Source organism: Vipera ursinii, assembly GCF_947247035.1.
Source record: "Vipera ursinii genome assembly, chromosome: 7".
Classification (NCBI taxonomy): Eukaryota; Metazoa; Chordata; class Lepidosauria; order Squamata; family Viperidae; genus Vipera; species Vipera ursinii.
The window spans coordinates 24,195,481-24,221,435 of NC_139521.1; the positions used below are offsets into that span (position 1 = coordinate 24,195,481).

The window sequence follows — 25,955 nt, forward strand, 5'->3', positions numbered from 1 at the left end:
TTTCCTGACAATCCTCTCCAGGCTGTGGTCATCCCTGCTGCTTGTGCACCTTTTTCTTCCACACTTTTCCCTTCCACATAACTTTCTATTAATGTGCTTTGATACAGCACTTTGGGACCATCCATCTTCTTTTGCAATTACCTTTTGAGGCTTTCCCTCCTTATGGAGGGTGTCAATGATGGTTTTCTGCACAACTGTCAGGTCAGGTTAGCAGTCTTTCCCATGATTGTAATTCCTACTGAACCAGACTGAGAGACCATTTAAAGGCTCAGGAACCCTTTGCAGGTGTTGTGGCTTAATTAGCTGATTAGAGTGGGACACTTTGAGCCTAGAATATTGCACCTTTTCACAATATTCTAATTTTCTGAGATTGTGGATTTGGGGTTTTCATGAGCTGTACGCCATAATCATCATAATTATGACAAATCATGGCTTGAACTATCTTGCTTTGCATGTAATGAGTCTATCTCATATATTAGTTTCTCCTTTTAAGTTGCATTACTGAAATAAATGAACTTTTGCACGATATTCTAATTTTTCGAGTTTCACCTGTATATCCTTGTGCCTTTTTAGAATTATGTTCTTGCAAAATTGCAGAGACTTTGCTGCAAGTTCCCATCCACCCACACTCAAAAGCAGGGGCATCTGTAGGTAGATGGATGGGTGGCAGATGTATGTCAATGACAGTCAAGATGCTAGCCAAAACAGTGTGCTTAAAAAACCCACCCCCTTTTTGCACACCTTACTATATTCCTAAAAAAGGAGTGAGGCTTCAACCACAGTTGTGGCTGCCATCTTGACTTTTTGATGCTTCTTCCCTCGTTGCAGACATCTCCATCTAATGATACAGCCATGAAAGGTATATGTAGTGGTATGTCTACAATCAGATGGAATTTTTTCAAAAAAGATACTCTTTTGTACTATGAAAATACTACCAATTTTTAAAATTTAGCTAATGCACTGAAGGACAGATTTAAAACTTCCATCCAGTTCTAAAACATTTCCATGAAGTGAGAATCTTGCCTTTTGCTTCTGGACACCCATCAAGCTCTTCAGTTTCACTTGAAGGTTCTCTTTCACTTTGCTGTGGATCATGGAAGATACCTGTTGCTCTGACAACTCCTTTCTCAGAGAATCTAAAAACAGTGACAGACTTTAGAATGTGGAGGAAGAGTTTAATTAAATCAGTTATATTGTAGGAGGAAAACACTGTAGAGTTGTGTATGCTATTGTCCCATGTTTCTGGACCAGCTACAGCTACTCCTGAGCTGACTGGATTTAGCCCTCTTTTGGCTACAGCTCAACTTGACTACTTCAAAGTATTCTACATGGGGCTAACTTTGAGGACCATCTGGAAGCTTCTGTTGGCACAAACAAGGCAATCAGGCTTCTAATAAGGAACACTTTTTATTTGTGTGAACCACACGGCACAATGGTATCATATGCCCACAACCAGCCATTCCACTTTCACTGCCATGCATTAAAAGTAGTATTTTCTGATTTGAGCAGTATGATCAGGTTCACCTGCTTATCCATTTCATTGTAGGCAAACATCTCTCCTCCATATGGCTCCATATGGCACTGTGGCTGCAATACTCCCCAAGGCTTGATTTTTAACTTCACCAGTGGAAAAGTGAAAATCTGTACCTTTCCTCTCCAAATTGAGTAATATCTTGATGATCAGAGTACTTATTAATATCCTGCAGTATAATTCTTCAATGTATGTTTGAAATGTCTCTTAATCAAGAGGAAACAAGAACAAGAGATGAAAGGGATAGTTTTTCATATCCCTAATTAGTGCTGTGGAAGCATGGTTTATGATACCTATCATAAAAATTTGTTGTTTCTGCATCCTGTTCAGTTCACTCTGTAACACTTTCTTGCCTTCTCTTCCAAGGCCTGCATTTCTCAAAAGTGTAACTGCTGTTGAGCCTTGAATTTGGCATCATACTCCTTCTTCCAAGCTTCTTTTACCTCCTGTGACCAAAGAAAAAAGTCTTTAGTCCTTTTATGCTGGTGTCAATCAATAGGGAATATCCATATCTGGATGTGGATGCAGAAACGATGGTATCTTCGTTGGTAACATTTCCCAGTTCCAACAGGCATTTAGTGAATGAACAATGAACAATCTCATGAAATTGACTTTGCTTAATGGCATCTTGCAACACCTTCTCTTTCTCTTTATTAAAGTATAGGACAGGGGTGTCAAACTGCCAGCCCACGGGCTGGATACGTCACAAGGAAACTGTGCCCACCCCATTGCTGGCAATGGGGAAAAAGTTCCAACGTGTTACACGATGTCATGTGACATTGTGAGTTTGCCATGTCTGGTATAGGACATTTTGTTGTTTGAAGGTTTCTCTCAGTCTTTTCTTGTTGTTCTAGTTTGCTTCAACCATGTGACCTTCAAGTATTAAAATTAGGAGGACACAATGATTAACTTCTACCATTATCTTCTTGGCATCATTACAACTTGTTTCAAGGAAAATGTATTCCAAGGACACTGTCAAAACCCATTCCTATTTTTTTCCATTTCATTTCTATTTCATCCCACCTCTCCTGTGTTTTGCCATGCTTCCAAGGGGTAGGGGGGATGTGCCTGCATGGCTATTGCTGTTGTGATTCAGCATCAGCCTGTGGTTTCGGCAGCTGAGTCAGATGATTCTGAAGAGGAAGAGGAGGAGGAGGGGTTTGGAGAGCCTTTGGTGTCAGAGGAAGGTTCTGATGCACTGCAGAACTCTCAGCCTGGCCCCTCCCATCTTGTTCCTCCTCAGACTCAGCTGTGTGAGCATGAGAGATTGGAAGAAGATGATCCACAGCTGGCTCTGTTCAGGGATGCTTGGAGCAGGAGGCAATCTAGCAGAACAGAACAGAGGAAAGCAATGGGGCAATTCGGGAGAAGGCAATGAGAAGCCACGCCTTGGGACTGCTAATAAAAGGGGAATGTGTGGGAGGTGCTGGTTGCTGAAGGCAACCATTTGAAGATCTTCTGCTAGAGTCCTGGTCTGTTATTCTTGTTTAACTCTTGATTAACCTTTTGGTTTAAGTCTTGTTTGAACTTTTCGTTTAACTTTTGTTTGAACTCTTTGTAAATAAATTTGGTTGGGTTTTTCCAGCCTGTTGATTATAAAAAGGGGTTGTCCCTGACATTCAAACAGGGCCGGTCGTAGTCTGGAACAGAACAGTTTGCCTTCAGCCTCCCACCCCTTATTATTATTATGGAGCAGCTACGTGCTGAGAATGCCCAGCTCACTTAGCAACTCGCTTTGTTGGCAGCTCAGGTGGCTCAATTACAAGCACAGGTCCATGCTGCACCACCACCACCACCACCATCACTACCACCCAGGAGAAAATACCAAGTTGCGATGCCAGATAAATTTAATGGCAATCCAGAGATGTTTCTTGCTTTCTTGGGACAATGCCAGCTATTTATCAGCGTGAGAGCAGCTAATTTCCCCATTCACTGACCGGAATAAGGTGGGGTTTGTGTTAAGCCTTCTCTCTGGTGATGCAGCTCGTTGGGGCACACCTCTGCTGGCCCAAACTAGTCCATTGCTAGACAACTTTGTGGGGTTTTGTAATCATATGCGTCTGATGTATGAGGACCCCATAAAAACACAGACTGCTACCCGACGCCTGAAAACTCTGAGGCAAGGTCAACAGGGCTATATCAGCAATTTTCAGCTGCTTAGCCAGGATTCAGCCTGGAATGAGGCTGCGCTTGTGGACGGTTTCCAGGATGGATTGTCGGAGATGTTGGATGAGCTGGTCCATGTTGATATTCCTTCAGACCTCAATGGGCTGATTCATCTCTGTCTGCGGATCGATGCTTGGCTGCAGCAGCGAAGGAGTCACCGTGCCACCCCAGAGACCCCTGCGACCCCTATTGTGCATGAGACCCTGGTTCAAAGGGAGGAGCCAATGGAGCTAGGTGCTGCCAGGCCTCGTCTATTGGTGGCAGAAATGAACAGGCGACGTTCGGGGGCGTTGTGGTTTTACTGTGGAGACCCTGGGCATTTGGCTGCTTTCTGCCCAAAGAAGCAACAACGGGCATCAGTGACTGAGTCTGCCCTGAGAAAGCCCCCTACTCCTCTGTCGGGAAATGCCCCGAGCCTGATCTAAAAGGTGTGTTAGGTTGGGCATCCCACAACACCGAGTGACGTCTTTCCGATGCTGCCTGTGGACCTCCATGGCATCTGATATTGGAGGCACGTCTGATCTTCCCCGGCAAGCTGAAGGGGATTCCTGTCCATGCCTTAATTGACTCTGGGGCCACCACAAATTTTATGGACTCAGCATTTGTGGCCAAATGGGCTGTTTCCCAGTGCCTGGAGGAACCGCACATGTTAGTGGAGACTATCAATGGTCGAGTGCTCCTGTCTGGGCCAATTAAGGCTGTCACGCAACCGTTATGTATGGCCATCAGTTCCCATGAGGAGGCCATCCAATTCTATATCACCTCAGATCTACATTTCCCTGTGGTCTTGGGACTGGCGTGGCTCCGGATGCATGACCCACAGATCTATTGGTCACAGAACTTGGTTACCTTCCCAAGCTTGCAGTGCGTGGACCACACCCACCATATCTGTGCCGGCCAGGTGGAGGGTTCCCCAGGGGTTTCCTTGCCTTCCGAACTGACTGAATTTGCTGATGTGTTCAGCGAAACGGAGGCGGATCAATTACCCCCACACAGGCCCTATGACTGCCCCATTGATTTAATCCCTGACATGTCTATCCCATTGGGGCGTTTGTACTCCATGTCGGACCCCGAGTTGGCTGCATTGCGGGACTTTCTGGAGAAGAATTTGGCTCGGGGTTTCATCCGGCCCTTGTCCTCGCCAGTGTCTGCACCTGTGCCCTTCATCAAAAGGAAGTCAGGCGACTTGCGGCTTTGCTGCGATTATAGAAAATTAAACGCCATCATGGTGCGCAATCGTTACCCGCTGCTCCTCATCCCCGAACTCTTGGACCGACTCCGGGAGGCTAAGATCTTCACGAAACTGGACCTGCGTGGAGCTTACAACCTTGTCAGAGTTTGGTTGGGTGATGAGTGGAAGACGGCGTTTGGTACTTGTTATGGACATTTTGAATAAACGGTGATGCCGTTTGGCCTGACCGCCCCCACCATGTTCCAGCATTTCATGAACGATATTTTCCGGGATTTGTTAGATCAGTTTGTCGTGATCTACTTGGACGACATCCTGATCTACTCCCCGTTGCAAGAGGTGCACCATCAACATCTGTCAGGTCCTGCAGCAACTCCGAGAACATCAGCTGTATGCCAAATTGGAGAAGTGCCAGTTCTACCGGGTGACCATCAATTCTCCGGGTCACCGCATTTCTCCTGAGGGCATCGCCATGGAGCCGGGTAAGGTCGAGTCTTTGCAGAGTTGGCAACCCCCACGTCATGTGAAGGATGTTCAGCGACTTCTTGGGTTCGCCAACTATTATCGAGCTTTCATCCCTGGGTTTGCTACCCTGACAGCCCCCCTCACTCAGCTCTTGCAGAAGAAGACTTGATTTCAGTGGGACGCTCCAGAACAACGGGCTTTTCAGGCTTTGAAGGAAGCCTTCATGAAGGAGCCTATCTTGAAGCATTCTGACTCGCAATGGCCATTTGTCGTGGAGGCGGACACTTCCGACATTGCCATTGGGGCGGTGTTACTCCAGGCAACGACGCCCGGCGGTACCCTCTTCCCTTGCGCATACCATTCACAGAAACTGAATCTGTCGGAGCGCAACTATACCATCTGGGAGAAGGAGCTGCTGGCCATCAAAGTGGCATTCGAGGCCTAGAGCATCATCTGGAGGGTGCACGGCATCGAGGTCCAGACGGAACCATAAGAATTTGGAAAGCCTGCAGACCGCTTGGAAATTGAACCAACATCAGATTCGGTGGTCTCTTTTCTTTGTGAGGTTCAATTTCCAAGTCAAGTACATACCCAGTGGTTGCAATCAGAGCGGATGCTCTGTTCAGGAAGCCTGAATATTCCCGAGCGGAAAACAAGCTTCTGCCCAGGACAGTGCTCCCCATCGAGTCTTTTGCTGTGGTGCGGGAGCCGATAGATATACGGGCTCGGATCTGGGAGGCACAGCAGCAGGGTGTGTGGGTGGCTCAGTGGAAGAAGGTGGGGCCAGATTCTCCATGGACGGTCACAGATGGAGTCTTATTTTATCGTGGCCGGCTCTATGTTCCGGGAGGGCCACTCAGGGGACTCACCAGTGTCACGATAACCCGGTGGCAAGGCATTTTGGCCTGTTCAAGACCCTGAACCTGGTCTCCCGTACCTTCTGGTGGCCCCGAGTCCGACACATCATCCAGGCCTACATCACTTCCTGTATCCCGTGTAGGCAGGCCAAGTCAGCGACAGGGGCCCCACCTGGATTACTGCAGCCCTTGCCGACACCCAAAAGACCCTGGGGGGCTGTGTCCATGGACTTTCTGATGGATTTACCCCCATTTTCTGGTTTTACGACAGTGTTTGTGGTGGTGGACATGCTGACCAAGATGGCGCACTTCATCCCATGTCGTGGTTTACCATCAGCCCGCGCCACTAGTCATATGTTCATTCAGCAGGTGTTTCGGCTACACGGCCTCCCTGATAGAGTCGTATCTGGTAGAGGGGCCCAGTTTACAGCCCGTTTCTGGCAGGAGTTGATGCATGATTTGGATGTCAAGATTTGCCTCTTGTCCGCACATCATCCTCAAACTGACAGGGAGACTGAGAAAGTCATCGGTATTCTAGAGCAATATTTGTGCTGCTATGTCAATCAGCAGCAAAACAATTGGGTGGACTATCTGGCCATAGCTGAATTTGCATTCAACAACTCGCAGCACACCTCCATACAGATGACACCGTTCTTGGCCAATGTGGGATATCACCCCCGGTTTTTCACCCTTTCCCCGTTAAGACTCACTGGAGCCAGCAGTGAACGACTACATGGCAGAGTTACAGGCGATCCATCGATTAGTGCAGCGACAGTTAGAGAAGGCCATGGCCGATTACAGAAGGTTTGCTGATCGGTCAAGGCGGGATACGCTTCCACTATTGGTGGAAGTTCGGGTCTGGCTGTCCACCAGGAACCTGCTGTCAACCCGGCCAGCTAAGAAGTTAGGCCACCGATATTTAGGACCGTTCCCAATCAAGGCTGTCATCAATCCGGTCGCCTATCACTTAATTCTGCCACGTTCCCTGCGTGTGCATCCGGTCTTTCATCAGTCTCTGTTGGTCCCCGAGCAACCGGTGTGTCCACTCCGCCAAGCAGAACCTCCCCCACCAGAACATCGTGACGAAGACAATGCCCCCGAGTATGAGTTCGCCAGCATCAGGGACTCCCATTGGCTGAAAGGTCGTTTCCAGTAAGGACCAGAGGAGTTCACCTGGGAAGTTCACCTGGGAAGACGTGACCACCATTCATGCTTTTGCTTTGGTGTCTGCCTTTCATGAACAATTCCCATCCCGACCGCATCTGGATCGGCAGACCTGGGGGAAGGGCCCTTCGGTGCGGGATAGTGTTGTGATTCAGCATCAGCCTGTGGTTCCGGCAGCTCAGTCAGATGATTCTGAAGAGGAGGAGGAGGAGGGGTTTGGAGAGCCTTTGGTGTCAGAGGAAGGTTCTCATGCACTGCAGAACTCTCAGCCTGGCCCCTCCCATCTTGTTCCTCCTCAGACTCAGCTGTGTGAGCATGAGGGATTGGAAGAAGACGATCCACAGCTGGCTCTGTTCAGGGACGCTAGGAGCAGGAGGCAATCTAGCAGAACAGAATAGAGGAAAGCAATGAGGCAACTCGGGAGAAGGCAATGAGAAGCCACGCCTTGGGACTGCTGATAAAAGGGGAATGTGTGGGAGGTGCTGGTTGCTGAAGGCAACCGTTTGAAGATCTTCTGCTAGAGTCCTGGTCTGTTATTCTTGTTTAACCTTTTGCTTTAAGTCTTATTTGAACTTTTCATTTAACCTTTGTTTGAACTCTTTGTAAATAAATTTGGTTGGGTTTTTTCCAGCCTGTTGATTATAAAAAGGGGTTGTCCCTGACATTCAAACAGGGCCGGTCGTAGGCTGGAACAGAACAATTGCTTTCATTTCTTCCCCTCGCTACAATGTAATCCCTTATTTTGTTTATTGGGTCTGTATCCTGTTTCCTGTGTTATGTTTCTCTCTGAACTCCATCTTTTAAACTGTCAATTAAGAACAAAGGAGGAGATAGAACAAAGGAGGAGATAGGGATCTAACCTCACTGCCTGGATTTTGTCTACACTCCCAGAGAAGGTGGGAAGAAGCCGCCAACCCTCACGTGAGCTGGAGACAGGCTGATATTATCTCCTTGGTTCCCACAACAGATTTAACAGTTGGGGATTGGCTATCCCAAATTTGTGTGTGTGTGTCAATCTATAGGGTGGGGTCCTGCTTGGGGACACTATAAACTACTGCATTGTGCAGGAAATCTGAGATCTTGTCTATTATGCCTGCTATCTCCTATTCTTAATAAAAGTTCCTGCTTGGAAGAAATTGTTTCCAAGAGTTCTGCTTTCTTAAGATGTGGGCCTGAAGTAGGTCCTGACAGACACTCTTTTAGTACTACGAAAATGTACTGTTAAACAGAACAGATTTAATGATTTTTTTACCACCTGTCTTTATAGCTCATTGAAAATAAGTAGATAGATATTAACAAGATCAGGAACCCTATCAAAGCAGAACAAGATGAGCTTGTTGATGAATTCAGCAGGACAAAATCTATGTTTAAAGATAGATATTTTACTGGAATTTAGCAAAATTATTTCCTCAGTATCTTCAAATGAGATCTTGAAGACAGAATCACAATAATTGGTCCAGATGGATGACATAAGGGTCCAATAACTTTAGAGACAAATCTATAAACTATACTTATATCTAGGACAGGGGTCGGCAACCTGAAAAAGGAAAAGAGCCACTGGGAACTGGTTCCATCACACATAAAAAAAGTGGAAACCACATGTGTGCGTCCATGCACGAGCATGTGCAAAAAATGTTTTGCGCATGCACAAAACAGGTTTTTCTTGTGCATGCGCAGATGCGCGCGGTTGCCATTTTTTTATGTGTGATGGAACCGGTTCCCGGTTGCGTGACGGCGACGGCCCGTTTGCAGCTACTGTCTTCGGCAGCCTGCAAACATGCCGTGACAGCTTTCCCAAAGAGCGGCGCCGCTGCCCGTTTGTGCGGAGGTGCGCGCGCACCTCTCCAAAGGTGCGCGCGCACCTCTCGGAATGGGCAGCGGCGCCGCTTGTTGGGAAAGCTGCCGCGGCCCGTTTGCAGAGCTGCCGCTTTCGGCAGCTTGCAAATGTGCCGCGGCAGCTTTTCCAAAGAGCGCCGCCGCTGCCTGTTTGCGTGGAGGTGCGCGCGCACCTCTCCGAACGGGCGATGCCACTCTCCATTTAGAGAGGTGCGCACGCACCACTGCCCGTTCGAAGAGGTGCGCGCGCACCGGGCGGCTGGGAGCCGCAGGAGACGGCTCAAAGAGCCGCATGCGGCTCTGGAGCCGCGGGTTGCCGACCCATGATCTAGGACATCCAAAAAGTTAGATGGCAGTTGAAATTCTATCCTTTTTACATGTATCATTGTGGCCTCCATCTTGACTTTTTTGACACCTTCCTCCATCTTTGGATGCCCTTGTGTTCCAGCCTGCATCTTTATGCTGAGCAAATGCTATGTACGATATCTACTGTAGTTTTGCTGCTGCTTGTTAATCACACCAGGACAGCTCAGTCTAGCAAAAAATTCCTGAATCTAAACATGTTACTTTTTCTCAGGCATTTTGAGACCACAGCTGACTACAGGAATTGTAGTCCTGAAGAACCCAAGGGATTGTGGTTAAAAAAAGAGAGCCAAATGGTCCATGGCTTGGCCTGTACAGTGTAATACCCACATGTGCAATGAAACCATAGGATCAGAAAGGCCAAGAAGCCAAGGCTGAAGTCAAATGGATCACTCCATCTTACATCACTTCTTATTCAAAATGCTGATTTATATAAAGCATATTTTTCAACCATGGCAATTTTAAAATGCCACCCCAAGGAATTCTGGAGCTGAAATTTTAAAATTGCCATGACTAAGAGGAATGAGGCTTACAGTTCTGAAGTAGATAATTGTTATGAAATATCAAATATCAGGCTCCAGCTGGTGCAGAATGCAGCCGCGCAGGTTGTGATGGGGGTTTCCCGATATTCCCATGTAACACCTCTACTCCGCGAGCTGCATTGGCTTCCGGTTGCCCTCCGGGTGAGATTCAAGGTGCTGGTGATGACCTATAAAGCCCTTAATGGCTTGGGTCCGGGATATCTAAGGGAACACCTGCTGCCGGCATCAAGCTCCCTTCGTCCTATGCGCTCCCACAGGGAGGGTCTTCTCAGGGTACCGCCGGTAAAAGATTGCCGGCAGACAATACCCAGGGGGAGGGCCTTCTCTGTGGGTGCGCCGGCCCTTTGGAACCAGTTGCCTGTAGAGCTTAGGACTGCCCCTGACCTTCGCTCATTCCGCCGGGACCTGAAGACCTGGCTCTTCGAGCTTTCTGGCCTGGACTGAGAGTATTAACTGGGGTTTTAACTGTATTTTAATTGTAATTGGGGTTTTTAGTTCAAGGTTAGTGTAATCATTTTAATTGTTTTTAATTTTTGTAACTTGTTGTATTGTTTTTAAAAAACCTTGTGAACCGCCCTGAGTCCTATGGGAGAAGGGCGGTATATAAGTCCAATAAAATAAATAAATAAATAAAATAAAAATAAATAAATAAAACAGAATCTGCCACAATACTTGAGCTTCCAATTCAGTCTTTTGGTAGTACCATTCCTCTTGCAAAGTTCTGGTTATCTCCTTTGGAAGACTTGCAGAAGACTGTCTTCTTTTTTTGGGCGTACTTCAAGAATCCAGCTTTGAAGATACAATATTTATCCTGTTATGAAAAAAATTAGCATATTTCAGTAAAATAGCTAGCAGATGTATCAAAAATAACTCAATGTAAAATTGATGGACCTATTAGAACTGTACCTTAGTTTTGCTCCAATTCTAGTGCTCAGGGCAGAGGTAGGCTGGTCTCTGCTTTTTGCTTTTTCTTTAGAAAATCTCACTTTGTTGTACAAATGGATCCTGGGATTAAAAAATAATGCTTCAGTTAGAAAGCTGATACTATTTATTCAAGGTCTTCCCTAACAATCATGTTTTCTCTATATTATGTAGGTGTGCCATACAGTATCTTCCACCCTTCCATTTTAGGGTCTTAATTACCATTTGCTTTGAGAATGAATATGTAATAAATTATTTTCACCATTCTAGGTTGGCAATCTTTTTATATATATATAAATTTTTATTGCTTTTATATAAACATATATTTAAACAAAATATATATATACATATAAAAAACACAAAAAACAAGACATAACATAAACAATACAATCAACAAAAATACAACAAAAATGCTTAGCTTCCGTTATTCCTAATCTTTCTAATCATTTTCAGGTGACTTCCTCGAGTCCCCCCTATCTGTGTTTCTTCGTTAATCATCATTAGCAATTTGTATTTCATAATTTTAAATCATATTTAATATCTATATTTAATTTCTTATCATTTAACAATCATCATTTCATATTGTCTTTAATATTAAACATTAAACTCTAAAACTACAACTTATAAACACTTCCAAGTCCATTTCAAACTAGTTGATATAACGATATTTCTTCCACCGACTCTTCTCCTTGGTCACGGATTCTCCCTGTCAGTTCAGCGAGTTCCATATAGTCCATCATTTTCATCTGCCAGTCTACCACCGTTGGTATTTCTTGTGTCTTCCAATTCTTGGCTATCAAAATTCTCGCCGCTGTTGTGGCATACAGAAAGAAAGTAACATCTTTTTTGGGAATTTCTTTTCCGACTATACCCAATAAGAAGGCTTCTGGTTTCTTAATAAACGTATTTTTCAAAACTTTCTTTAATTCATTATAAATCTTTTCCCAGAAGTCTTTTACTATGGGGCAAATCCACCACATGTGGTAAAAGGTTCCTTCTACACCTTTACATTTCCAGCATTTATTATCATATGTATGATAAATTTTTGCAAGTTTAACCGGTGTTAAATACCACCTATACATCATCTTCATCATATTTTCTTTCAAAACATTGCATGCTGTAAACTTAATACCCTTTTTCCACATCCTCTCCCAGTCCTCAATCATAATGTTATGCCCCACATCATTAGCCCAATCGATCATCACTGATTTCACTTGTTCATCTTCTGTGTGCCACTCCAGCAATAAATTATACATCTTGGAAAGGTTCTTTAATTTTGTATCTAACAGTAACATTTCCAATTTGGATTTCTCTATTTGAAAACCTCTTTTTTATCCATTTTATCCATTTCATTCATTTGGTTATATTGAAACCAATCATCAACCTTATCTTTCAGCTGCTCATATGTTTTATCTTAAATTGGTCTCCTTCTTGTATTAATATATCCTTATATTTCAGCCACTTGGTTTCCATATTTGACCTTTTCTGGGTCTTAGCCTCTAGTGGCGAAATCCACCTGGGTGTTTTACTTTCTAACAGGTCTTTGTATCTCATCCACACATTAATCAATGACTTTCTAATCATATGATTTTTAAAGCCTTGGTGGAGCAGTGGGCTAATGCCTCCTTAAGTAACACCAGCTGCCTGCAATTAGTGCAGGTTCGCATCCCACCAGGCTCAAGGTTGACTCAGCCTTCCATCCTTCCAAGGTAGGTAAAATGAGGACCCAGATTGTTGGGGGCAATAAGCTGACTTTGTAATAATGCCGCTTGGGGTGTGTGTGAAAGCCCTAATAAGCAGGCATATACATAGAATGAAGGCTACTGCTAAGCTTGTAAGCCGCCCTGAGTCTTCGGAGAAGGGCGGGATATAAATGGAATTTAAAAAAAAAAACCTTTGTGGACCTTTGTCTTATCATACCATAAATATGCATGCCATCCAAATACATTGTCAAAACCTTCCAAGTCTAATACATCTGTATTCTCTAACACAAACCAATCTCTCAACCAGCAAAAAGCAGCAGCTTCAAAATAAAGTTTCAAATCTGGCAGGGAAAAGCCCCCTCTATCTTTTGAATCTGTTAATAGCTTGAACTTAATTCTAGGTTTTTTCCCCTGCCAGATGAATTTCGATAATACCTTTTGCCATTCTTTAAAACAATTCAACTTTTCAATAATTGGAAGTACTTGGAATAGAAACAACATTTTTGGCAATACATTCATCTTAACAACTGAGATTCGGCCCATCAAAGACAATTTCAAATTTGTCCAAATATCTAAATCTCTCTTAATTTCATTCCACATTTTATCATAATTATCTTTATACAAATTCAATTTTTTTGCTGTCATATTTACACCCAGATACTTCACCTTTTTTACAAACATCAAACCAGTGGCTTCCTGTAACTTACTTTTTCCCTCTAATGACAGATTTTTCCCTAAAACTTTGGTTTTATTCTTATTCAATTTAAAACCTGCAACATGTCCAAACTCTTGTATTATTTCCAGTGCTTTAATTGCACTGGTCTCTGGATCTTGTAATGTTAAGACCAAATCATCAGCAAAGGCTTTTAGCTTATATTGTTTCGAACCCACTACAATCCCTTTCACACCTTCCTCTTTCCTTATCATATTCAGCAAGACTTCCAGAACCGTTATAAACAACAGAGGGGAGAGTGGGCACCCTTGCCTGGTACCCTTTTCAATTCTAATTTCCTCTGACACCACATTATTAACTATAATTTTTGCTTTTTGCTCAGAATAGATTGCATTTAAACCATTCATAAAACTCTGCCCAACCTCCATATTTTCAAAATTCTTCTTCATAAAACTCCAAGAAATGTTGTCAAAGGCCTTCTCCGCATCAATAAACATTAATATAGCCTTACAGTTCTTTTTGGCCTCCAACCTTTCCAAAATATCTACTATATTCCTAATGTTATCCTTCATATGTCTACCAGGTAAAAAACCTGCTTGATCATGATGAATAAGATCTTGAAGGACCTTCTTCAATCTTGTAGCTAAGATATTTGCAAAAATTTTGTAATCCACATTTAACAAGGAGATTGGGCGGTAATTCTTTACTTGAGCTCTGTCTGTATTTGGTTTAGGTATCAACGTAATAAATGCTTCTCTCCAGGTCTCAGGTGCCTTAACCCCCTCTAGTAATTAATTACATACTTTTATCAGTGGCTGAATCAGCCAGTCTTTCAATGTCTTATAATATTTTGCTGTCAGTCCATCAGGTCCTGGTGCCTTGCCAATTTGCATTTGATTAATTGCTGCCTCCAATTCTTGTCTTGTAATCCAGTAATTGAGTAGGGTCCTTTTCTCTTCAGGAATTTTCTGCCATCCATATTTGTCCAATAACTGTTCTGTTTTAATTAAGTCCTCTTTTTCTTTCTTGTATAGCTGCTTATAATATTTCTGAAAACATTTCCTAATTTCTGCAGGGTTCTCAATAATCTTTTCCTCTTGTGTTATCATAGTTATTGTACTTTGTTTCTGTCTGTTTCTGTGGTAAGCTAGTAACTTACCGCATTTATTTGCCGATTCAAAAGACCTTTGCTTCATCATTTTTATTTTCCATTCAATTTCTTGATTAATTATCTGAGAGAATTGTGATTGAAGGGCTCTTATTTCTTTTTGAACCTGTTGATTCTTTGGATTACTCCTCAATTTTTTCTCTTTCTCTTTCAATTGGTTCAAAATGATATCTTTCTTTTCATTTTGGGCCTTCTTCCTTATTACATTCTGTTGAATAAAAAAACCTCTCATGACCGCCTTACTTGCGTCCCAAATGACCCTTTTTTCTACCTCTGTATTCAAATTTATCTCAAAATAGTCTCTTATGGTTTTTTGGGCCTTCTCAACAATCTGTTCACTTCTCAGCAAGGCATCATTCATTCTCCATCTAAACGAACCGTGTAGAAACAATTTTAATTCCAGCAGCACAGCGTTATGGTCAGAACAAGTCTTTGGGCAAATCTCTGATTTGTTTATTCTCATGGCCAAATCTCTTGTTGTCCATATATAATCGAGGCGGGAACATGATTTATTCGCATCTTTCTCCAATGGGTTTTTCAATCTCCAAGTATCAATCATATCAAAATTATCCATCATTTCAAAGAAAGTCTTTGGTAGTCTTCCATCATTAGAAATCTTCTGTCTTTGTGATCTATCCATCAATGTGGAGACTACTCCATTCAAGTCTTGCATCAAGATTATCTTATAATCCATATAATCCAAAAGTACATCGTGTATCTTCTTGTAAAATTCAGCCTTACCTTCATTTGGTGCGTAAATTCCAAGCATCAATAACTTATCGCCTTGTGCTGTTATTTCAACTGCAAGACATCTTCCCTCCTCATCTTTAAACAATAACTTTGCTTCAAATTTCTCTTTAACATAAATCACTACTCCTCGTTTCTTAACTTTGTCTGCCGAAATAAATTCTTGACCTAATCTTTTATTTTGCAAGATTTTTCTATGAGTTCTCATCACATGTGTTTCTTGTAGGCATATCACATCCAAGTTCTGTTTTTGCAACACGTGATGGATTCGATTTCTTTTAGGTTTCGAATTTAAACCATTCACATTCAATGATAAGATTCTTAGTGCCATATTATTTTACTGTACTGCTCTTGGCTTAGCTCCTGCCCCAGCTCCTAGCAGCCCTACATCAAAAAGAGGTGGTAATTCCAGTTATGGACCAGGTCTTGCTCCTGCTTCCAATTCGAGATCTTTTACATTCTTTTCCAGAAATCTTTCCTTCTCTCCCAATGTTTGAATTCGAATCTTCTTCTGTTGATATTTAAAATATAATCCTTCGGGGAATTCCCAACGGAAATAGATCCTTTTCTTTCTTAAGGCACTAACCAAATCTGTGTAATTGCTTCTTAAATCCAAGAAAATTTTTGGGATATCCTTAAAAAGGACCACCTGTTGCTCTTGGACTTTCAAATTCTTTTGATAGTGAAGTCCCAAAATTTTATCTCTTTGTTCTTTAGTTTGAAAAACCACCATACAATCACTTATAAATTTCGAATCTCTCTTCTTTAGTTTTGCTCCAAATCTATAGGTAAAGGTAAAGATTCCCCCGCACATGCGTGCTAGTCGTTTCCAACTCTAGGGGCCGGTGCTCATCTCCGTTTCAAAGCCGAAGAGCCAGCGCTTGTCCGAGGACGTCTCCATGGTCATGTGGCCGGCATGACTAGACCCCAAAGGCGTACGGAACGCTGTTACCTTCCCACCGTAGTGGTCCCTATTTTTCTACTTGCATTTTTACGTGCTTTCGAACTGCTAGGTTGGCAGAAGCAGGGACGAGTAACAGGCGCTCACTCTGTTACGCGGCACTCGGGATTCGACCCGCCAAACTGCTGACCTTCTGATCAACAAGCTCAGCGTCCTAACCCACTAAGCCACCGCATCCCTTTCCAAATCTATAGGCCTTCACTATTATTGTTTCCAATTCTTCTTTTGTCAGATCCCACGATGCTTCAAATTCCTGGATTATTGTTGCCTTTAAGTTATCTTGTTCTATTTTGGGAAACCCTCGAATTCTTAAGTTCATTTCCCTCTCCTTCATCTGCAGGAAAGCAATTGCTACCTGGGCTTGGTACTGTTGTCTTTCCAGATCCTGGACACATCCTATTTCCAATTGAGTAACTCTTGTATCCACTTCTGAAACTTCTGTCTTAACCTGTTGAATTTCCTTATTCAGGAAGCCAATTTCCTTTTTTATCTCTTTAAATTCCTCTGTATGTTTATCTTGCAATCTATCCTGCCCCTCCTTTAATGCATGTAACATTTTGAGCACTTCCTCTTCAAAGGTTGGGGAGGCAGAGAGTTTCCTTCTTGTTTTTGGTGCGGTTGAAGCCTCCGCAGCCATAACAAACTAAAGGCTCAACAGTTTAAGATGTCTAGGTCTCTATTTTCTCGCTGCAGTCAACGAGTTGCAACAGCCAGAGCACCAGTTCCGCTCAAACAGGCAGTTTTTTTTAAAGAAGTAATTTATGTTACAAAGCTGATGAGAAGGTCAGTATGTAGCAAGTCTGATCCTTAAAGGTTCGCTTGCAACATTTCAGACCGTCACAGTAACATCAAAAGTTCCAATAGGAAACGAGGATCAAAGACTTCCAATCTCCTTATTGCATCACAATGGAGTCTGCTGCCTGACCAGGTCTCCCTCTCAGGGAGAGAGTCGGCTTGACTTTTATTTATTTTCACAACTTTCGCAGGGATTTTATGTCTAAAGAGTCCCTCTCCCCCTCACCCTGCTTCAGGGGAGTTTTTTTTTTAAACAGAAACTTGGAGGTTTGAAAAGCTCAAGAGTCTTTTTACAGCTGCAGCTTATCAGGCAATTGCTTTCATTTTTGCATCTAGGCTGGCAATCTTTAGGGGTGCTGTGGCTTGTTACAAATCAAGTGCTACTTTTTCCCAGCATTTAAAACTAAGAGATTTCTCCCAAGTGTTGTCCTCTTGGTTTCTCTTGGATCAACTGTAATGAATAGTAATGGTAAAGCCCTCAACTAGAACAGAACTCGGATCCCAAATTCCCTTCCATGAAGATTCTGTCCCCTTCCTCTTTCTTTTACCTGTCTAAAGGTCAAGATTAAAAAAAACAACAACTGATGGTTATTGCTGGCAACATGCAAGGAAACAGAGTCAAGTGTGGATTAAGGCAAATCTATGTCTAGAATTGGAAGTCTTAAAAAAATCACCTTAGGGATAGATTGTCATAGAAAAATCTATGGGATCACTAGGAGTAGAAAACTACTTGATAGCACTCAATCATGGCTAAGGAATCAATAGTGACAGAGCTTAAGAACAATGTAAGGGGGTATGTAAAGTCATAAAACATCGGTGAAATCAATCAACAAAAGAAATTTAATATTTATGTTGTTAAACAGAATTAAGTCAAAACTACCCATTGCAGTTCAACAGTGTTGTTGAAAACTACTTTCATTTCATTGGTTTGAGATAGTCCATATTTAACTATTGATCTGTATCGCACATCCAGGTGTTTCGGCCGCACAGCCTCCCTGATAGGGTCATGTCTGAGGGCCCCAATTTACAGCCTGTTTCTGGCAGGGGTTGATGCAGGCGTTGGACGTCAAGATCTGCCTCTTGTCCATGCATCATCCCCAAACTTCTTGGTGACCAAGAAGGTCACCAGGATCCTCAAGCAATATCTGCGCTGCTATGTAAATCAGCAGCAGAACAATTGGGCGGACTATCTTGCGATATCCAAGTTCGTGTTCCAACAACTTGCAGCACACCTCCACGCAGATGACCCCATTCTTGGCCAATGTGGGATATCACCCTTGGTCTTCCCCTCTTTTGCCGTTAGACTCACTGGTTCCAGCAGTGATTTCATAGCAGTTACAGGCAATCCATCAATTGGTGCGGCAACAGTTAGAGAAGGCCAAGGCCGATTACAAAAAGGTGGCCGATCAGTCGAGGTGGGATACGCCTCCACTAATGGTGGGAGATCGGGTATGGCTGTCCACTAGAAACCTACCATCAATCCGGCCAGCCAAGAAGTTAGACCACCGATTTCTAGGACCATTCCCAATCGAGGCTGTCATCAATCTGGTCGCTTATAGATTAACTCTGCCAAGGTCATTGTGGGTACATCCGGTTTTTCATCGGTCTCTGTTGGTCCCTGAGCAACTGGCATGTCCACTCCACTGAGCAGAACCTCACCTTCCCCGGAACATGACAAAGACAGCACTCCCGAGTACGAGGTGGCTAGCATTCAGGACACCCATTGGCTGAAAGGACGCTTTCAGTACTTGATCGAGTGGAAGGGCTACGGACTGGAGTTCACCTGGAAGGATGCAACCACCATTCATGCTCCTGCCTTGGCGACCGCCTTCCATGAACAGTTCCCATCCCGACCGCATCCAGACCAGCAGACCCAGGGGAAGAGTCCTTCGGTGCAGGATAGTGTTGTGATTCCATGCCAGCCTGTGATCCCAGCAACTGAGTTCGGGGAATCAGAGGAGGAGCCTGGGGAGCCATTAGAGGAGGAGGAAGGCTCTGATGAGTTACAAGACTTACAAAGTGAGGAAGAACCTGGCCCCTCCACTCGTGGTCAAGCTGAAAGCCAGCTGTGCTGGGAGGATGTCAGACTCAAGAGGCAGCACAGCTGGAAGACCTCAGAGATGCACGTAAACCTAGACAGGTCACATGAGTAAATCAGAGGGAGGCAATGGGTCAACTGCAAGGGAGAAGGAGAAAGCAGTGAGAAGCCATGCCTTGGGGGCTGCATAACAAAAAGGGAATGTGTGGGCAGGGCTAGTTGCTGGAGGCAACTGTTTGCAAAGAACTTCTGTGTCAAGAAATGATGGTTTGTTTATTGTACCAGTGAGTTATTTCCTGTTTTGGCTCATGCTCCGTTGTGTTTGTGGACAAGGTCTGTGACTCAAATAAAAAAGGTTTTATTTTTCCAGTCTACTGTTACAAGAGGGGTTGCCTTGTGAAGTAACAAGGAGGTACTTAGGCTGGGACAGAACATTGGGGGAGATCCAGGGGGTCTCTAGCAAGTGGGACGGTGGGCAGGAGGTTCGTCCTGCCGGGTGAGGTGAGGCGAGGCAGGGGGCAGGACAGGGGTGCCATTTCCATTCAGCATTTCTTGCAGACGTCTCATGACCCAAACTAGGTAACATCAGCAGTGCCAGAAGAGAATGGGGTTTGTGGAGTGGAGGAGAAAAGGAGGAAGAGGGCGGTTGTGGGTTCCTTGGTCCTCACTGAACTTTGTGGCTTTCTTGTAGACATCTCATGACCCAAACTAGGTAACATCATTACTTCACTTATTATCCCACTTTGGGTCCTGAAACGTCTGCAAGAAAACCACCATCCTCAGAGACACCTCCCCCCCAAGGACCCTTTATTTTAACTCTGAGCCAGAAATATTCTCGATTGGCATTCCAGACTGTCTCAGGGCAGAAGAACCTGCCTGGCAGGACCTCATTCCTCTTTCCCATGGGGCACAGCCCAATGCCCCCATCCTTCCTCCACCATTTTCTGGACCCTAAAGGCCAGTGAAGTTTCTCTCAACCACCAGCACTAGCACTTGACATCTCACGAGAAGTCAGAAAGTCTGATGGAACTTTTTTTTTTTAACCAATAGTCCCACACACAAGCGGCAAAGGCTGAGAAGCGAACAGAGAAATGCAATGCAGCTGAAAGGCAGGTTAGTAAAAAAATGTTTGGGAGTGGTGGGGACAGGCACGGCAACCTTACCCTGTGCGGGTATTGATGAAGGTTGCTCATGGACAGGACTGAAGGCCTAGGACTGGGGCAACGGTGCACATGTCCACAGAGAGGGCTCTGCATGCCACCTGTAGCTCGGGTGCCAGAGGTTCGCCACCACGGTAGCAGGAGCATTGGTCTTGGTTGTTGTTTTCTTCTATAAGTGTAATGTTTCCATCAGTCTTCCTCTTTGGGATCATATATATGTGGTCATTTTTTTAGGAAGCAGTTCCCTATTGTGTTCTATTTGGGAATACTCTTCTTGCTTAGGTTAGAATTTTTTGCTTTGTTGGTTGAGTTTTAGAGTGACTAGAGTTGATCCTTTACTATTTCTTCTAATAATTCATTTACAGTTAGGGTCTGCTATGGGCATAAGTTCAAACATATTTTGCAAGTCACAACTCAGTCTTTTTCCACAAGTTTGTTTTTTTTCCTAAAAATTAAAAAAATGTATTTTTTAAAAAAGAAAAATTAAAAACCTTGAATTTAAAATTAAATTTAAAAAGTTTTAAAGAAAAATTTAAATTTTTTAAATTTTTTTGAAGTTAAAAGTTAAAAAAAACACCCATCTTTTAAAATAGCCTTGCTTTCACTCCCAATTATTTTAGGGAACAATGGTGTGTCTGTAGCATATTTGCACACAAATTGAACTATTTGCTTGCAAGACCATAACTGAGAAAAATCTGTTTTGAAGTGAACTATTAATCCAGAAATTTCAGAAATACAGCAATTGATAGATGCACCGGAAGCAAACTGTTAAGGGAACAAAAAAAATTATGTAACTTGGAAATGTTGCATAAGTCATGTGAATAGAGTTGCTTTTTTACTTTGTTAAGCAGGACATGATATAATGACAAAAAAGAAACGATCTGTTTTGTTAACGATGTTCATTATTATTATTATTTTTGCAGCATCTTCAATAGCTAAGCCGCTGGACATCGATTGTCTCGTACTGCTCCAAATTTGAGGTGAACAAAACTCAATTCAAGTCCATCCGACAATGGATTCCCTTCATGCTGAAATATCTGCTTTAAGGTATTTTCTGCCATAAAATAATGCACAATCGCCGCCTAAATCTTTCTTGACAAAGCCTTACAAACTTACTTTGAAAATGAGCGAATTAGGACATTTTAATTAGTTACACTTCATGGCAAGTCAAGATAGTAGGTTTGGCTTAATGGTTCAGTTCACAGCCCGGCCAGCAGATTCCCGCCCAGTCGCTGGCCCTATGCCATAATAATAAAGGAAGAATGATTTTAATAATGCAAAAATAATAACATATTTTTAGCCATGTAACTCTGCAGCCCATCCTTCCATAACATCCGCGGGCGTGCAACCATGCACACAGGGGCGCAGTTGCAAAAACAAAGGCACCGCCGGCAGTGGCAGCAAATAACCCCGCCCGAAACCTCCAGTCTCTCGCGAGACTCTCCGCTCCAGTCGGGAGCGTTCAAAATTTGAAGATAGCTCGAGAGCGCGAGGAAGAGACGTAGCTGCGCAGAGAACTGTTGGGGGCAGGTGAGGTGGGTAGCTTCGGGGCGCTGCGCCTCCGCCGGGATCTCGACTGCGCTGCGCTCTCTGGGCCTGGAGGCAGCAGGGGATCCTCTCCAGCCGTTCGTGGGGGCGCAGCAGGGACCGGAGGGCGGGGGCCCGCAGAGTTTTGGAGAAAGGTCATCAGCGTCTCAGCAGCCTTCCGAGCTGACCATTCGGAGGCTTGCAGCGCTGTTGCTTGGGCTGAGCAAAGGAAAGACAGTGGATACCTTTCGATGCCCCTTCCATTAGGATATTGAAAAAATGTTTCTCCGCAGCCCATATTAGGATCTGGACCATTTCTAGACTCAAACTACTGCTTTGGGTTTGGTTTCATGAAGATCTTTTAAAAGCAGCTGAAACTTCCTGGGATCATAGGACTATCATTGGAAAGCAGTTTTGCGGCTTTGGGAGAAGACGTCTATAGCTGTGCCCTCTAAAACACTACCTTGGAATTAAATTTAAAGTGGTTTATAGTCTCTAATAGAATTAAATCTTACTGAAGGTATTTTCTGGTTGGGCCGCTACAGTTAGTTTTGTTTTGATTTTAAGGAGTTTGACAAGGTTAGATGTGGATCTTTTGCGATGGTTTTCTGAAGGCTGCAGTCTCCATTATGGGTTAATTTCACTATAGTTAAGTTAGCTGTCAAGATGAACCCTTGTTAATTAGAGAAATTGGCCATAATGGCTTGAGCTGTATTCAGGAAGAAAAGAATTGGACGTAATGTCTTCCATATTTCCAAAGGTGCTGTTTCAGGAGGCATCTGGACTTTCTTGTTTTCTTTGAAGATGTTTCGCTTCTCATCCAAGAAGCTTCTTCGGCTCTGACTGGATGATGGGGAATGGAAGAATTTATATTCCTTGCAGATAGCTGGTCATTTGCATTTTTTTAGAGAGTTGTTGAGGCCATTTGGAGGTTTATCTGTGTCCTCAGGGTCACCTGAGTAGTGCAAATGTGTGTAGAGTCTTCTTAGCTGCAGGATGTTTTCTGCCCTATATCCTTTCACTGTTGAAGACAAGCGCAGGCTGTTGGGGATGAATCTCAAACTGAAGTGCAAATCATTCCTGTAGTCTGCAATGTTTTCTGGAAGTCCATTCAAACTCCCTCACCATTTGAAGGGTATTCATCCCAAAGTGCCTAGCTAAATGCCTATGGAAATTCTCAGTCATCCAGGTCATGGTTGTCCCAAAGCTGCTTTTTCAGGAGGCAACTGGACTTTAGTCCAGTTGCCTCCTGAAAAAATCACCTTTGGGACAACCATGAGCTAGATGACTGAGAATCTCTGTAGACATCTGTGTACCTTGTGTACCATTTGTGTACCTTGGGTCATTGTGTCTTTCAAATATTCACATCAAGGAATGCACTGAACAAAGAAAACTTGCAGAAGATGAAACACCTCCACAGCTGGGCACTGCAGAAGCAAGGAATTAGTTGATGGAATTGATATGACAGGTGTTATTTGTTTTCTACATTTTTCCTTCTGATTGCAGCTATGAAAGGGGAAAAGTTGTTTGATATTAGGAAGGCCTTTGAGGAAGCTCAAAAACCTCACCAAAATCAGGCCAAATTGGTGATATTTTTAAAGCATACATATAATGAGGTAAGTATTGTTTATCATTCATTCTTGTGGGACTTCTTACGTAGATTTGCAAAAGTCACTATACAATCATTCTTTTACTTATAAGATTTCCGATGTGAAAAACATGAAGCCTTTAAGAAAACATGCAAAAACAAGTAGGTAAAAATGGGAAAAAAATAATAAGAGGAGGATGGTAGTAATTGAGAACAAGAAGGTTAAGATCCTATGGGATTTCCATTTAGCCCCTAATAAGCCAGACATATTTATAATTCCAAAGAAACAAGTATGGATATTTGACATTTCAGTAGCTAGAGAGAGAGACCCATCAGTGAGAAAGAACAAGAAAAAATGTTCAGTTGTCTACAACTCTTTGAGACTTCATGAACCATAACACACCAGGGCCCCCCCGCCCTCCATGGAGTTTGCCCAAATTTATGTTCATTGCATCAGTCACTCTATCTCATCATCTGCATGTAGAAAAATGAAGTGCTAATAGTGGATGGTCTCTTTCTAAAGTTGTATGGGTATTTTGTGCTCCTCCTGTAATTGTGGAACTAACTTCCCAACATTGCTCATGCTGTAGGAATGTCTGGTTTAAGAGCCAGTTTAAGGAGAAATACTGGTGAGAATAATATTTTGAATGGGATGTATTAGCAAGATGGTCTGCAAATGTCTTGACCAAATTCTTTGGAGTTTGACCTTTTGTTTGATGTATCTAACCTTTTTTCCAAGAACTTATGGGTTAATTCTTGCTTCTAGTTACAGGACAAGGACTGTTTTCATGAAAAGTTTGTTCATTATCTGAAGTATGCCATGGTAATCTACAAACGAGAACCTGCAGTGGAACAAGTGATAAATTTTGTGGCCAAATTTCTGACTTCATTGTATAATTCAGAGAAAGAGGGTGCTGAAGAAGAGGAAATGGAGAATTCCTTCCTAAATTACCTATTCGCCTTTCTCCTTGAGGTACCATATCTTTAAAGTAATAAGAAATAATTGGTACTACATAGATAAAAACTTTCATTAAAATATGTATCCAACACCATCCAAAACTTTGAAAATAAGCTATTAATGGCCCAATACATATTAATCTATGTGCATTAGTATTATATTGGGAGGGAAAGCTTTATCTTTTTCTGCCTTAGTTAAGAAAAGCAGTACAAAGCAGTTGATTAGTTGTTCTTAAGTTAGACTTTCTGAAATTCATTTGTACAGGAGAGCCATTTCTATTCAATATTTCTGTGTTATGCTTAAATCTGTGGCTTCCACAGATTAATTCTACAAATGAAAATTGCTGTCTTTAAGCAAAAGTATTGTGCAGAGCATTTCTGAGCTGGGGCAGATTTTCTGTGCTTCAGAAAGGGGAAATAAATTAATGTAGATAAGGATCTGAGCATAAGTGTTGGATTTTTTTGTCATTGTAAACAAAATAGTAAAATTTGTACTTCAGCTACTATTGCAGGGCTTTTCAACCTTTTCACCCATTGTACCACTTTTAGGATATGGCAACATCCAAGTACCACCAGTCGCCTAGCAAGGTGTCAAAAACTTAATGACCAAAATAAAAAGGAAAAAAGTGATGAAGTACAGGTAGTCCTTGATTTACAACAGTTCGCTTAGTGACTGTTTTTCAGTGGCACTGAAAAAAGTGCCCCCCAAGCCACAGCCGAGCAAGACACCTGCCTGCCCGCCTGGCGGCACTCTTCTTCCTATCCGAGGTTTTCATTGTTGTGAGCATTTCTGTTGAGGATTGGCAGCGGGGGTGGGGTGTTGGGTTTTTATTCCCCCCCCTCCTCTGCTGGGTGGTTACAGCAGGTTTTGGTCACTTCACATGACCCTGGGACACTGTGACCATCTGAATGTAAATAACAAGACATCTGAATGTAAATAACAAGACCCTGGAGTTGCTGCAACATTCCACCTGATCGGCGCTTCTTCTGGGCTCAGAAGTGCCAGGATTAGCGCTGAGCTTCAGCTGGAGCCTGGCGCTGATCCTGGCGCTTCCACTCAGCCCTGACAGCCCTGCAGCTCCAGCCATCTCGCTCAGGCTTGTGTGGTGCTGCCACCGGTTCAGCTCATTCCCCTCCCCCTCCACCACTTTTCTAGGATGGTTGCATAACATCTGCCAGGTGCCAATGTACCACAGGTTGTACCTGTACCACTGGTTGAAAAGCCCTGAACTATTGTGTAACCAGAGCTATATAAAAGCTCTGACCACACAATAGTAGCTGAGGTACAAATTTTAAAATCTATAATTGTGTATAATCATAATAACAATGAATGCTTAAGAATCTCTCTTTGTCTTTTAAGTCCCATCCTGCTAACAGCAATGCAGTTAGATTTCGTGTGTGCCAACTTATTAATAAACTTTTGGGAAGTCTGCCAGAGAATGCCCAGATCGAAGACAAACTGTTTGATCAGATTAACACTGCTATGCAGCTCAGAGCAAGAGACAAAGTACCAAATGTGAGAATCCAAGCTGTGTTGGCTTTGTCCAGGCTTCAGGACCCCAAGGATGACCAGTGTCCAGTTGTTAATGGTACATTCCTTGCCA

At 43.2% G+C, this 25,955-nt stretch overlaps 1 protein-coding gene and 1 long non-coding RNA gene across 6 annotated transcripts in view; one reads left to right on the top strand and one right to left on the bottom strand.

Annotated features, from left to right (window-relative positions):
- Positions 1 to 1,126: 1,126 nt before the first annotated feature.
- Positions 1,127 to 20,312, bottom strand: LOC310643172. Its single transcript, XR_014493026.1, has 3 exons — positions 20,283 to 20,312; positions 19,098 to 19,213; positions 1,127 to 1,136 (listed from the first exon to the last, which is right to left on the bottom strand). It is a non-coding gene; the product is annotated as an uncharacterized lncRNA (long non-coding RNA).
- A 1,448-nt stretch (positions 20,313 to 21,760) lies between these two features.
- NCAPG (non-SMC condensin I complex subunit G) overlaps positions 21,761 to 25,955 on the top strand; it is a 40,835-nt gene continuing 36,640 nt past the window's right edge. For 4 of the 5 annotated variants that reach the window (XM_083367277.1, XM_083367280.1, XM_083367279.1 and 1 more), the window contains exons 1-4: positions 21,761 to 21,814; positions 23,313 to 23,422; positions 24,161 to 24,367; positions 25,712 to 25,940. In XM_083367277.1, the coding sequence (XP_083223403.1) occupies positions 23,315 to 23,422; positions 24,161 to 24,367; positions 25,712 to 25,940 (544 nt within the window). In that variant the 5' untranslated portion in view covers positions 21,761 to 21,814; positions 23,313 to 23,314. The remainder of the gene's footprint in view (positions 21,815 to 23,312; positions 23,423 to 24,160; positions 24,368 to 25,711; positions 25,941 to 25,955) is intronic. The other variant, XM_083367278.1, reaches the window with a different exon arrangement.